The 14,439-nt window shown below is 41.8% G+C and overlaps 1 protein-coding gene across 1 annotated transcript; it reads right to left on the bottom strand.

The window, feature by feature from the left end:
* Nucleotides 1-3,725: 3,725 nt before the first annotated feature.
* On the bottom strand, nucleotides 3,726-13,700 carry csrnp2 (cysteine-serine-rich nuclear protein 2). Its single transcript, XM_024006333.2, has 5 exons — nucleotides 13,011-13,700; nucleotides 11,003-11,175; nucleotides 9,173-9,435; nucleotides 8,699-8,995; nucleotides 3,726-5,322 (listed from the first exon to the last, which is right to left on the bottom strand). The coding sequence occupies exons 2-5, from the start codon at nucleotides 11,160-11,162 to the stop codon at nucleotides 4,348-4,350; spliced, it is 1,695 nt and encodes a 564-aa protein (XP_023862101.1). The 5' UTR covers nucleotides 11,163-11,175; nucleotides 13,011-13,700; the 3' UTR covers nucleotides 3,726-4,347.
* Between the last annotated feature and the right edge of the window lie 739 nt (nucleotides 13,701-14,439).

Genomic DNA, 14,439 nt, shown 5'->3' with positions numbered 1-14,439 from the left:
ACTGTACTTACAGTACACTGTAAAAAAAAAAAAAAAAAAGGCTGCCAGTAAGTTACTGTAAAAAAAAGTAGGTTACTGTAAATTCCAGAAAAACTTTCGTTTAACAGTACATTACTGATTGTGATCAAACCTTCCTGACCACCTTCAAAGGTAGTCAGGCACCCATTGTGTCTGGATATCAATCAATTGTAAACAGATCTGGATGGTCAAACCATTTAAATCAATATACCAGCCTCTAAAATCCTTGACAAGTTGCACCATTGATTTATGGCATCAGTAATTGTCTTTAAAATAAATAAATATTATTTTAATTTGCATACAGAGAGGCGCCAGCTAATCTGGTCACAGTGCGTACAGAGTGGATGGATAAGACACATTTTAATACAATGTGTAGACGCAACAAACCTTGATCAGATAGTGATTGGATCACAAAACTCACATGTTAGCAGATAGTGTAAACAAGGCTTCTGTGTGCATCCTAATCCTGGACCTCATAGCAAGCTGAGAACGCCAATGTCTGTTATTTGCCTGCATTGGCAGCAAGCGTCAACTGACAGGAAGTCACTTCTACCCAGCGGCACTCATGGGAAATAGAAGAGAGACATTGTGTGACTTTTCCCAGCAAGTAGCTTCCTGCCATTGAAGCGAAAGGGGAAAATATGAGTTTCCCAAGCAAAAGCATTTAGCCTGAGCATTTAGCATCACTGACGGGTAGAACTTCTGTTGCATTGTTCTTAGAAATGTGAAAAAGTAAGAGTATTTCTTGTCCCGGGATAGAAATAAGAAGAGTTGAAGTTGACATAGTTAATTGCCTTTTGAGTACATTAATGAATGGCTAGCAGCAGGAGAACATGACACAGAGTGGGTGTGTTATCAGCCAGGGCTTTGGTCTGGTGGTAGCTGAGTGTTCTTCTCCCAGTGTGTGTCTGATGTGTAAGTAAACTATAGGGATCACTCTGAGGCCCGGCTGCAGTAGACTGTCAATATGCCTTGTCTTTTTGGTACTCCATCAAATTGCGATGGAGACCTTTGGAAGAGACATGGCTTCACAGCACATTCTTCTGATAAACAGAGAAATGTAGGGCTTTCGAAAATCTGCTGCCAGTGCAGATTTATCTCTGGGTCCAAAGGAAGATAAGGGTGAGAGGAGAGACTTGTAGAAACAAAAACATGAAATGTATACATTGTCAGTTCAAAACAAAAGGTTGTGTTTAACCCAAAATATAGACAGCCTTTTGACATGGGCAACACTTTAAAAATTAATCAATGCTGCACTCTAGTGGTCATATAATTTAACACGGTAACCCATGATTATAGTTTTACAAGTGGTAGAACTCTCTTCTCACATAGGGGTCAGTTTAGTGCTGAAATGGCATAGAGTGAACCTACTCCTTTTTTGAAAGAATTGGTTGTGGTTAACTTTATCCAAATTCAGCTGTTTCCCTTTGGCACTGGAGAGATCATCAAGAGATTAAACTCACTTTTTCCAAAAGTATCATCTACATTTCAGTTTATATGCGGCAGTGAATCTTAACTCGCCAATCTGGTGCTGGCCAGCCCCTGCAGAAAGTCTTCACCCTGGATCTTATCCAGGTAACAGATTGAAGTCTCTAGTGAATGTTCAGTACGAATGGCTTCTGAAGTTGTTGACGACATTCTGTCCTTTTTACAGCTCATGTATGCCACCTGGGAGAGACAAGGAGTCGGTAATATAACACACAACAAATAGTCCATTTTAAAAAAGTAGGACATCACAGAATCAAAAACAGAGTTTGTGTTTTATTTTTTTTATGTATCTTTTCATTTACATTTTTTTTGTATAAAACATTTTTGTCCACTTTAGGCAACAGTTAGCATAAGAGTAATTATCACAGCTTTGAGATGAAGTCCAACCAAACCTCAGTCCATCTTTTCAGTCACACACACACCTCTGCTCTTACACACAGACACATACAAACATAATAATCATATAATCACATAGTGGGTTGGAGCTCATTTAGTGCAGTGGTCCCAAACCTAAATCTATTCATAGGAAGCCAAAGACGAGGACTCAACAATAGGCAGCTTTTCAGTTTCACTCACCAATTACTTAGAAGCTGGAACTGTGTCAAGGTAAGCAATGGTGGAAAATACATCTATTTGATTGAGAAGATCACCACAAGTCTTCAACATGAATCAGAGCTGGAGACTCCTATTGAATCTTCTAGAAACTGGTGCATGATGACAGCAATGAATCAGGTTTGAAACCACTGCTTTGGTGCAACTCTTAAGCATTATCATATTGCTAATACAACAAATGAAGGCAAAAAGACATATCAGAAACCTCATGCACAGCATCTCATCCTGTGTTAGTTAGGCCCATAATACAGTACATGATACACTGGGCAAGATGGCAGCAAGCTTTAAAATAGATCAGTCAAGCGAGGATGAAGACTGTGCATGATGAGTCGGCACACTCACATACATAGGCCAGTACAAACAGACACAGCACAAAAATACATTTAAAAGACCAAAATATGTTATAGGATTGCATTTACATATACTGACAACCTATACAGTATGTCATTCAAAGCAAGTATCGTAATTTGCAGACAGTGTGCCACAGCCATTGCATCCCTGTGTCAGAGGGCTTAATGTAACGCTTCCCTCGCCACAGAAATAGTTGGTTACAATGCCATTTCTGTGGATTTCTGATCAAACTTTCGATCAGAAATGTTCGTGATTCAATGTCCATCAAGATACATGTAGTCCTTGAAATTATATATTTCTCGTAACTTCAGAAAAAGTTACACATGTTTTAACCTATCACAGCACCTTTTAGGAAATATGACTAATTGTATGCACGCCCCACCCCCCAACAAACTCAAACACACACAAAGACAATCAAACAACGTGCACACACATCCATACACACTCAACAAAAACTAATGCAATTAAGGTTTTGTCATATCCTCTTTACATAATTTAGCAACATCACATCATTATTCTGTATTTCTGTATTACTACTTCAAACAGCTTTAGGCTCTCAGTTTGTTTTAAGTCTTTAAATTATATTTTTTAAATGATGTCGTATGACTTAAAATAGCTGTGTTTCATAGAGAATCCCCCTATAGACTCATTATATGACGTGAAGACGTGACGGACAAAGCAGGTCTATTTTGTCCCTTCAGCATTACATGGTCCACTTCACATGGACTCTGACCACCTGTACGATCATCTGACATGCTAACTAAAAAACAAAGACAGGTTTCTTTCATTCATTGATTAAACAGAGATCACATAGACTTCTGTTGTTGCTCAATATCAACAGCATCCCAATTTTCCAAAGACACGTAGTTAAAAGAAGTGTAATAACATCATAACATTGTAATGGTCACTATTATAGGGTAAACTTGTATTTTAATAAATAAAATGTGTTTGCATGAGAGGTCTAAGGTAGGTAGACCCGGAGAGACGCTATTTAGAAAGAGGAACCGGTGCAAACCTTCTGATCTTTACAAATGTTTGACCATTTTGCCCCAATGCAGCGAGTGGCACATATCACCCAGTTCCTAGACAGACCACAACATGAAGATCAAACAAGCAGCTCTTTCAGCTCTGCCTTTCCCATTTCAAACACTTATACAGTACACCAAAACAAGTATTTCCAGGATTGTTTGTTAGGTCTATTCGCAGTCGGGACTGTCTCTTATACACATCTAGATGTGTATAAGAGACAGGTATACAACAGAGCACATGTTCTTCTTGACCCCACCTTCTTGTTTTAATCAAGCCACTTGTATCCTATGAATGATTCTGAAATGCTCCCTTGACCAACGTCTCCAAGAGCAAATGTTAACACTCACACCACCACACCGTCTCTTAGTGGTGCCGGGAACTAAAAACAACACTACTTAGTTCTCAGTTACTGAGTTACAGTCATTTCTTTTGTTAATGCCAACCAGGCAACGTCCCAAATGGCACCCTATTCCCTACATAGTGCACTACTTTTGACCAGAGTCCTATGGGCCCTGGACAAAAGTAGTGCACTATATAGGGATTAGCGTGCCATTGGGACAGGCCCCATGATCTCCAGCCCCGTTAGAATGAGAGCCTTTCACTGACTTACAACTGAACTGACAGTACTACTGCAGGGGAAAGATCTGGGTGTGCTTTCAGGATGATTTTCCCTCCTTCACTTTATTTTAATGGACAAGCTCATTTCTTCCAAATAGATTTTTCTAGTAATGACGGTTACTAATATGAATTCTAAACTGTAACATCATAGTCATTGTCTATCCATGTAGTGTAGGCTTTATTCAGCTCAAAATTAAGCTATTGTGCAAAACATTGACAGAGGTGCTAGTACTAAACCTCAGGGGGCAGTGGTGGGTACAACTCTCCTTCTGTGGCCAGGCAGGCCTCCTCCTGACACTGCCCTTCTAAGGAGCTTTGCTGGGGGCTGAATGGTAACTCCTTAGCACCCACGCCATTCTCTGAGCACAGAGCCACCGGGGGCGAAAACTCACCCTCATCCTGCCCGCAGGTATTGCCTCCATGCTCATCCCTCCCTCGCTGCTCTCCTCCCCCTGGTTCTCGCTCTACACACGCCTCCTCCTGCCCAGGCAGAGACTTGTGAAACGTCTCGTTCTCCATGGGACCTATCTGGTAGTAGAGCAGGGAGGAGGCCGGGTCTTTGAGGCCACCACAGGGGTTGTCCCCCTCCCCATCTCCCTCCTGGTTCTCTGTGATGCAGAGCAGGGTAGCCCCAGTGAGGAATGGGCCCTGGAGGAGGGAGATAGGGACCCCCTCCACCCCAACCCCTGTGTCCCCAGGCATCTCCCCCTGCAGGGCCCCAGGCAGAAGGCACAAAGCCTGCTCCCCCAGGCCCCCTGCTCCCCCCCTGCCCCGCTGCGCCTCCTCCTCCTCCTCTTCCTCCCTCATCCTCTCCTGCTCCTCTGCACTTTGCAGGTGGAGCACAGCGGTCTCGTTCTCCCGCTCGAGGCAGGCCTGGTCAGTCAGGAGGTCCTGAGCCTCTAGGACCATCTGGACCTCTCTCTCCTCTGTCTCTAACTCAGAGTCCAGGCCATGGGCCCCTGTGGACAGGTCAAGGTCTGGGGAGGGAGGCCTGGTGGAGGAAGGGGAGGTGAGCAGGTCAGACTCTGCATACTGTTCCCCCCCGACCCCTGCCTTCTGCCCCAGCAGCCTCCTCTTCTCCAGGTCCAGCTTCATGATGGTGTGCATGTAGTGTGTTCGCACGCGGAGAGGGTTGAACTCGATGCGGCCTGCCGAGTTCCCACAGCCATCACGAGAGCAGCCACAGGGAAAAGACATCCTGTCCACCTGGAAAGAGAACAACATTTGAGAGAATATATACAGTCATAAAATAATCAGCAAAGACAGTTTGTCTGTAAGACATTGATTTGCTGTTCATCTTTATACTAATTCTGCCAAATGTACTAGGGCCGGGACGATACCAGTATCGCAATACTCATTAGTATCGTGGAAAGGAAACAAAACATGAAGCGGATGTAATCTCTTTAGGAAAACAGCCCTAATGTTGGAAACATCCAGAGTGTTTTCCAAGCTATAGCACACAATATTTTACATACAGCAGGTTGAGCAGGTTGACAAAAGATTTGTCTTCTTCGTGTTTTCATTTTTGCATTGGTAAAAATATTGTGATACTGGTATCATCACAGCCCTAATATGTACTGAGTGCTGAACAGATACACAAACACACACAAATGGACAATGACCCCTGCTGGGGCAGACTCCCACACAAAACCCACACACACGCATACTGACACAACACAAACACACACACATACATATTACACACACACATACACTTTTACACTCATCAAATGCTGCTACTACTCTGTTCTTTATTTTACTCTTATTATTATGTATCCTGATGCCTAGTTACTTTACCCTGCCTTCATGTACATATCTACCTCAAATAGATTATTATTATCTATCCTGATGCCTAGTCACTTTACCCTGCCTTCATGTACATATCTACCTCAAATACCTTATTATTACCTATCCTGATGCCTAGTCACTTTACCCTGCCTTCATGTACATATCTACCTCAAATACCTTATTATTATCTATCCTGATGTCTAGTCACTTTACCCTGCCTTCATGTACATATCTACCTCAAATACATTATTATCTATCCAGATACCTAGTCACTTTACCCTGCCTTCATGTACATATCTACCTCAAATACATTATTATTATCTATCCGGATACCTAGGCACATTACCCTGCCTTCATGTACATATCTACCTCAAATACCTTATTATTATCTATCCTGGTGCCTAGTCACTTTACCCTGCCTTCATGTACATATCTACCTCAAATACATTATTATCTATCCAGATACCTAGGCACATTACCCTGCCTTCATGTACATATCTACCTCAAATACCTTATTATTATGTATCCTGATGCCTAGTCACTTTACCCTGCCTTAATGTACATATATACCTCAAATACCTTATTATTATCTATCCGGATACCTACTCACATTACCCTGCCTTCATGTACATATCTACCTCAAATACCTTATTATTATCTATCCTGAAGCCTAGTTACTTTACCCAGCCTTCATGTACATATCTACCTCAAATACCTTATTATTATCTATCCTGATGCCTAGTCACTTTACCCTGCCTTAATGTGCATATCTACCTCAAATACCTTATTATTATCTATCCGGATACCTAGTCACATTACCCTGCCTTCATGTACATATCTACCTCAAATACCTTATTATTATCTATCCGGATACCAAGTCACTTAACCCTGCCTTCATGTACATATCTACCTCAAATACCTTATTATTATCTATCCTGATGCCTAGTCACTGTACCCTGCCTTCATGTACATATCTACCTCAAAAACCTTACTATTATCTATCCTGATGCCTAGTCACTTCATGTAAAGTTGAAGTCGGAAGTTTACATACACTTAGGTAGGAGTCATTAAAACTCGTTTTTCAACCACTCCACAAATTTCCTGTTAACAAACTAGAATTTTGGCAAGTCAGTTAGGACATCTAGTTTGTGCATGACACAAGGCATTTTTCCAACAATTGTTTACAGACAGATTATTTCACTTATAATTCACTGTATCACAATTCCAGTGGGTCAGAAGTTAACATGCGCTAAGTTGACTGTGCCTTTAAACAGCTTGGAAAATTCCAGAAAATGATTTGTCATGGCTTTAGAAGCTTCTGATAGGCTAATTGACATAATTTGAGTCAATTGGAGGTGTACCTGTGAATGTATTTCAAGGCCTACCTTCAAACTCAGTGCCTCTTTGCTTGACATCATAAAAAAATCAAAAGAAATCAGCCAAGACCTCATGAATAAAATTGTAGACCTCCACAAGTCTGGTTCATCCTTGGGAGCAATTTCCAAATGCCTGAAGGTACCATGTTCATCTGTACAAACAATAGTATGCAAGTATAAACACCACAGGATCACACAGCCATCATCCCGCTCAGGAAGGGGACACGTTCTGTCTCCTAGAGATGAACGTACTTTGGTGTGAAAAGTGCAAATCAATCCCAGAACAGCAAAGGACCCTGTGAAGATGCTGGAGGAAACAGGTACAAAAGTATCTATATCCACAGTAAAACGAGTCATAACCTGATATCGACATAACCTGAAAGGCCGCTCAGCAAGGAAGAAGCCACTGCTCCAAAACWGCCATAAAAAAGCCAGACTACGGTTTGCAACTGCACCTGGGGACAAAGATTGTACTTTTTGGAGAAATATCCTCTGGTCTGATGAAACAAAAATAGAACTGTTTGGCCATAATGACCATCGTTATGTTAGGAGGAAAAATGGGGAGGCTTGCAACCCGATGAACACCATCCCAACCGTGAAACACGGGGGTGGCAGTATCATGTTGTGGGGGTGCTTTGCTGCAGGAGGGACTGGTGCACTTCACAAAATAGATGGCATCACGAGGAGGGAAAATTATGTGGATATATTGAAGCAACATCTCAAGACATCAGTCAGAAAGTTAAAGCTTGGTCGCAAATGGGTCTTCCAAATGGACAATGACCCAAAGCATACTTCCAAAGTTGTGGCAAAATGGCTTAAGGACAACAAAGTCAAGGTATTGGGAGTGGCCATCACAAAGCCCTGACATCAATCCCATACAAAATTTGTGGGCAGAATTGAAAAAGCGTGTCCGAGCAAAGAGGCCTACAAACCTGACTCAGTTACACCAGCTCTGTCAGGAGGAACGGGCCAAAAATCACCCAACTTATTGTGGGAAGCTTGTGGAAGGCTACCCGAAACATTTGACACAAGTTAAACAATTTAAAGGCAATGCTACCAAATACTAATTGAGTGTAAGTAAACTTCTGACCCACTGGGAATGTGATGAAAAAAATAAAAGCTGAAAAAAATAATTCTCTCTACTATTATTCTGACATTTCACATTCTTAAAATAAAGTGGTGATCCTAACTGACCTAAAACAGGGAATTTTTACTAGGATTAAATGTCAGGAATTGTGAAAAACTGAGTTGAAATGTATTTGGCTAAGGTGTATGTAAACTTCCGACTTCAATTGTATATAGTTCCATATGTATATAGTTCCATATTTTATTTTATTCGTCATGTGTTACTGTTTTATTTATTAAACTGCATCGTTGGGAAGGACTCGTAAGCAAGCATTTCATTTGACTTAACACACCTGGCACTTGATGCCAGCCTGGCTGCAGCCACAGTGACGGGGGTCACAGTAGAAACGGCAGTCACAGCCACATTCCTCCCTGGAAAGCCTGATGGTCCGTAGCTCAGCCTTCTCCCGGGCATCTATACGGGCGATACCAGAGGCCCTAAGCAGTGCCCGACGCCGCTTTGTGGGAAGCGGCTGCAGGAAGAAGCAGTCATCCACCTCCACACCCTCTACATCCAAGTCGTCGTCTGACACGTCCTCCAGGGTCAGCAGGTCAGCCTGGGCACACTCCACCATACCGTTACGCGTCAGCTAGAGAGGGGGTGGATGTTATACATATATGTTCCTCACTAAAACCTGATTGTTAACTTAAGATATGCTTGTGTAACTAGCGCTGAACAGGGATTCCCCTATTTAATCCTCAGGAGGTCCTGAAATTAAAACCATAACACTTTCAGGTCTCTCGGAACGACCAATGCTTGACCTCACCTTGATCTTGCGAGCATTGAGCTTCTCCTGGCGGAGGTGTTGGCGCAGGGCGTGGCGGTGACTGGTCTCCTGCTCGCGGACGAACTCTCCCAGTGTGTATCGACGGATGGAGCAGTGGTGGCGTGCCATGCCTAGGGAGCTGCCCCCCTGGCTGGGCACGCTGGTAAAGCCCTGCCGTCTGGGGAAGTAGTACACCGTCACCACATCGAACCGCACCCGCTTCCGGCCTGGAGAGGGCTTGTGCCGTCTTAGGATGGAGGTTGCTGGAGAGGGCGGAGGGAGGTGGAGAAAAGAGCAGGGAGGAGAAAGGGGTAAGAATGGGTGAACAGTTTCCATAGACTGGTTATTACCACAGATAGTATAAGGGTTATTACAGAGTAACAATCCATCATACACTTTAATGCCAAGCCTATTTTTAGACAGACTTGAAATTATCCTTTTACTTCACGAACGAGCTGCCTAGAGTAGTCATGCATCAGTCTAATTGGTAACAAACTTAGCCGACAAGTAATGCTGGTTGTACCGTACACACTTAAAAATAAAGGTGCAAGTTGGAACCAAATAAGGTTCTTGAGAGTGATCTGAAGAACCAAAATGGTACGGTTCTTTGAAGAACCATACAAAAATCCCAAACCAGAAATGTTTCGGCCCTCCAGCACAGGAATTGAAAAGCCCTGCCGTGAGGTTTTAAAACTTTTTGCATATTTCCCAGAGTTCCTTTCGAGAGAATTTTAGAGCCAATACAATAAATATTTCATAAGGCCTTCTTTTGAGGGCCTAGTTATAAGCTAATATAGTGTCCTGAAACTTGTAGTTTACAGGCCACATCAGGACTGCATGTCACATTATGCTGGCTTGCAAAGTGATGTGTAATTCCTATTGGAATCCAGCCAGAGTGGGGATATCCAACATTTGGAATTTTAATTCATCCGCAACCTGCATTCAGAACCACTGCCACGGTTGGGAAGACTAATGCTGCATTTAGACGAGGGACGCAAAAACTGTCAAACAAGTCAGCATATCAGCACAAAAAATACTGTTACGTCAAAAGCAAGCCAGCATGACTGTATGTGTTGCTATGGTGATTTCAGTAAACAAACCGTGCAAATCAACATTCCGTAGACGGCAAAGGTGAAATAGTTTAACTCTGGCGGAAAGTCCCGTCTACCTTGGCCGCTGACGTCATTCACCGTCAGCCTCAACAGCATTTTACCGTTGTGCTCTCATTGAAAACAATGACATCCGGTTTGCCGTCTAGTGTCTACCGCGTACCATGTAAACACAGCATAAGATACAATATGAGACTACCTTAAACATCTCAACTGGAACAAGCATTTCAGTAACGGTAGCAATAAGTCCAAGTAACAGATTGGAATAGTTTAGAAAATGTATGTTATTTATATTTGAGTAGCATAAGCTTAATTAATCAATTAAACATAAAAATATTGACACAAACAATTCTAAAAATAAAAAAATAAAACTTGCATTAGAGCATGCTGAGAAATATGATACTGAAGGGCGTGGTTTTGGTTCAACTCTGGTTATTAACACCAACACTGGAGTTATTTTACATCACCAAGTGTTAATTTAACTCGAATCAACACTAGAAATGTTACAATTAAATATCAACACTAGTTAACACTGGACAATTTGCTGTGTGCTATGAAAGGGACACATCTGCAGGCTTCCAAACATTTCAAGAACCTTTTAGAATTCTGAAGGTTCTTGAATAACTCAAAAGGTTCTTTATCGGGCAAGAGTTCTCCAAGGAACCTGAAGAGCTGAGGAAGAACCATTTGAGAACCATTTTCGGTGTAGCATAGCCCTTACGTGTGAGTGCAGTGCTGGAGGGGGGGTTAAGGCTATCACAGCTGTCAGCACTGTCACTGCTGGAGATTTCATCGTCAGAGTCCTTTGGTGTAGAGTAGGGAGAGCCACTGTCCACCTCCTCAAATCTTCGCTTGAGGCTGAGAGACGAAACTGCCTCCATGGAAACTTGATGTCTGAAGGTGGAGAAACAGACAAATTATGTTCAGAGACAGACAGATGGTATGCAGCCGTCACAGACAGAGATAGAGTATCAGCCTGGCACATATGCGTAGGTACACAATTGGAATGAATGAATGAATACAATAGTGAAGGCCATGGAGGCATATCTAGACATTTTACACCAAAATGAACTTTCATCAAGCCAAGGCATGAGAATAAGACACAGCAGACGTAGTAATAATACATGTATCCTATGGGCCCATCTGAATAACAAAATAGTATATTATTTAACTGTAACTGTTTATAAACATCTATTAATTAAATCAAATCTGGATCAATTCCTGATACCACACCGAGGTGACATCAGCTTTTTGCTATAGCCTCACTCTCCTTTCATCTGTATTCCTAACCCATCACTCCCTCTCTTTCTGTCTCGCATGAAAATCCTGCTCCAAAATCATTGAGTCTGGGAAACGTCACCATGGCAACTAGGAAAGCAGCCAGGGGTTTATATGAATGGCTTAGAAAAAACGAACTGTTCTGTAGATAGATAGCCTTATGTCCCTTTAGCTTTTCCTTTAAAAACAAAGCGCAGGACCCTTCAATAGCACGGGATTTGGATGCCAGAGACAGGTCACTCCGGCAACACCAGAGGGTCAAATAAGGGCCATGCTGAGACTTTTGAATAGACTCCCTCTCTATACCCCTGTGTAGGCCTACTGTAAGCCATATGTGTGCCCCTTCGTGGTTTCAATGATCTTCACATCCACATAAATAGCATCCCCAGCCCTCCGCACCTCTTTGATTCAGAGGGGGTTGGGTTAAATGCAGAAGTCACATTTCAGTTGAAAGCACTCAGTTGTACAATTGACTAGGTATCTCCCTTTCCATCCCATGAGGTGAAACCAACCCTCAGAATTCAAATGTGATGGTATAGCCCTATGGAAAATGAGGGACTGCAACTTATTGCTTGTCTGTTGAAGTTTCACTAGAATACAGCCTATTGATTACTACTATAGAGATGGCATTGCAAGTAAATGTGTCTCCGTTGTTTTTTTACAGAGGAAAAATATAATGCACGTTATGTATGATCCTTATTACAGAATGACCTTTCAGGAGGCCGCAACAATCTCCTACACAAAACATAGTGGAGTTATTGCAGAAAAGTTCCTAAACGTCACTAAAAGATTTGACTGATATGATTACAAGCATGCAGGTTCATCATGTGATACTGTCCACAACCAAGAGGCCCAGACAGCCAAAATCAGTTCATGATTAGACTATTACATACAAAGGACAATGTATCAGGCCTTGGTTCTCATACTGTGAGCTGGTAGGCTTTGTAGAATACAAAATCTGTTACATTTCTATATTCTTCAGCAAAGCATTAGACATTACAAATGGCTATCGGGAGAACTCAATGAAACACATTCCATGACGATGACCTAATTTAGTTGAAACAAATTAGAGTAGCCAGTATCCTATACTATGTTATTAGAATTGCAATACTTTACATAGGCTAGACTCAATAGTATACATTTACAATAAAGGAGGACAATACTGTATGACAATCAGAGGAGCTCCGACAGTCCTAAAACTACGCACAGTGTAGGCTACTTGCTGATAATAAACCTTTCAACGACCGAGTGCCTCAAACCGCCGCAAACGACAACAAACTAGATTTCGTGAAAGGACGATCGAATGACTGGGTGCAGTAGGAAATAATGTAAATCTAACTGCCAGACACAGGAGCCTCGACCGGTCCCGTTTCTCCAGCATACCATGTCACCCCCCTTGGCAATGGCAAACTGCCATGTAAAACGTTAATAAACCCCCAAGTGCCCCTTACCTTCGGCAGAAAAGGACCCTCTTCTCCCGATCAAAACGCTGAACGTTCCTTTTATTCACCGAGGATTGTTCTTGGATCTTGTAACGCCCTATTTAGATTTTTCCCCAGACAGTTTTAGCTTCTCTCTAGTTGTAGGCTAAAGCTTTTTACAGTAAAATGAATTGTTAATTTATTCAGTATGAATACTTATTTATGTGATAGTCAGACTACTAATCCAGAAATAGTGTAACGAACTAACTGACTACATAAAGGACATATATTTTATGGTCGCTTCCAGGAGTGCATGTTCCATTTAACTTTGACGTAGCAATCCTAAAGCCGGGGCAGGCGGTGGGAAAGAAGGACGTCAAACAGTTTAGTTGAAATTTATTAGCCTACTGACATTATCCGTTTCGTTTAAGACGTTACAATTTGAGATATCTGCTGGATGACTTATCTTCCTGGTTTGAGCCTTTAAATGCTTGCATTGGAAGAGCAATCCGCTGACATCTGTTTCGATTATCCTTTCTTTGCAATGGTGGTTTCAATCGGATCGATGCAGTTTTTCTTCAAGTACCGTTACGTTCTTCGCCTTGTTGGTACAGTAATGTCAAAATGTTACGGAATTTTTTGCCAGATTGACGTCCTCCTTTTCCTCGCCTCTGCCCCGGTTTGTTACAAAGTAACAATAGAGTAAGGAATGCTAGTGTAACCGTATACTCATTGTGACATCACAAACGTACTATGCGCCACGTACGCTGGGAATTGTAGTCATAATGAGCTCTTTGTCCATTCTCTGCGATCATGCATTCCAGAATTCCAATTTTGTAATAAGCAATACACAATATCACGGACCACACGAATGACTTGATTTTGAAATCATAGTTTGAAATATATGAATATATTTCACACCATCCTCTCACGGTGTTCCCTCGTATCAAAAAGGCAAAATTGCCATAGCAAACTATTTTATCAAATGTAGAAAATACAATGAATACGAGTATTTCTTGACATGGTGTTATCTTTAACCAGCTATTGTGTCCAACAAGGAGTCCAAACTCATTTAGTATATATATATATATATATATATATATATATTTGGCCAATATGAATCTGCCTCTGAATCTTGCCATCCATTTTTAGAATTCATTTCATATTTACCCATTGTTTATTGAAGAATATAGGCTACTGGTAACTTCTAGATGCCTCATGAGCATAGTTTAACTGTCTTACTCCATCAGAACCAAAAATAAGCTGTTTAACACATTTGTAAATAAAGGGAATGTTAAACACTGTAGATTATTATATCATGGATGGTCAGTCCTGTATGCAAAGCTCTGTCCATGAGCTTGAGAGTGGTTACATTTCTCCAGCCCCATCCCTCAGCTGTTTACCAACTCCCGTCATTTATTGTCGTAACATTACGTAAATCGAGTATCTGACCAAATTA

Source organism: Salvelinus sp. IW2-2015, linkage group LG17, assembly GCF_002910315.2.
Source record: "Salvelinus sp. IW2-2015 linkage group LG17, ASM291031v2, whole genome shotgun sequence".
Classification (NCBI taxonomy): Eukaryota; Metazoa; Chordata; class Actinopteri; order Salmoniformes; family Salmonidae; genus Salvelinus; species Salvelinus sp. IW2-2015.
Note: the sequence above shows the minus strand (reverse complement) of the source record. Positions and strands in the feature narration are given on the sequence as shown.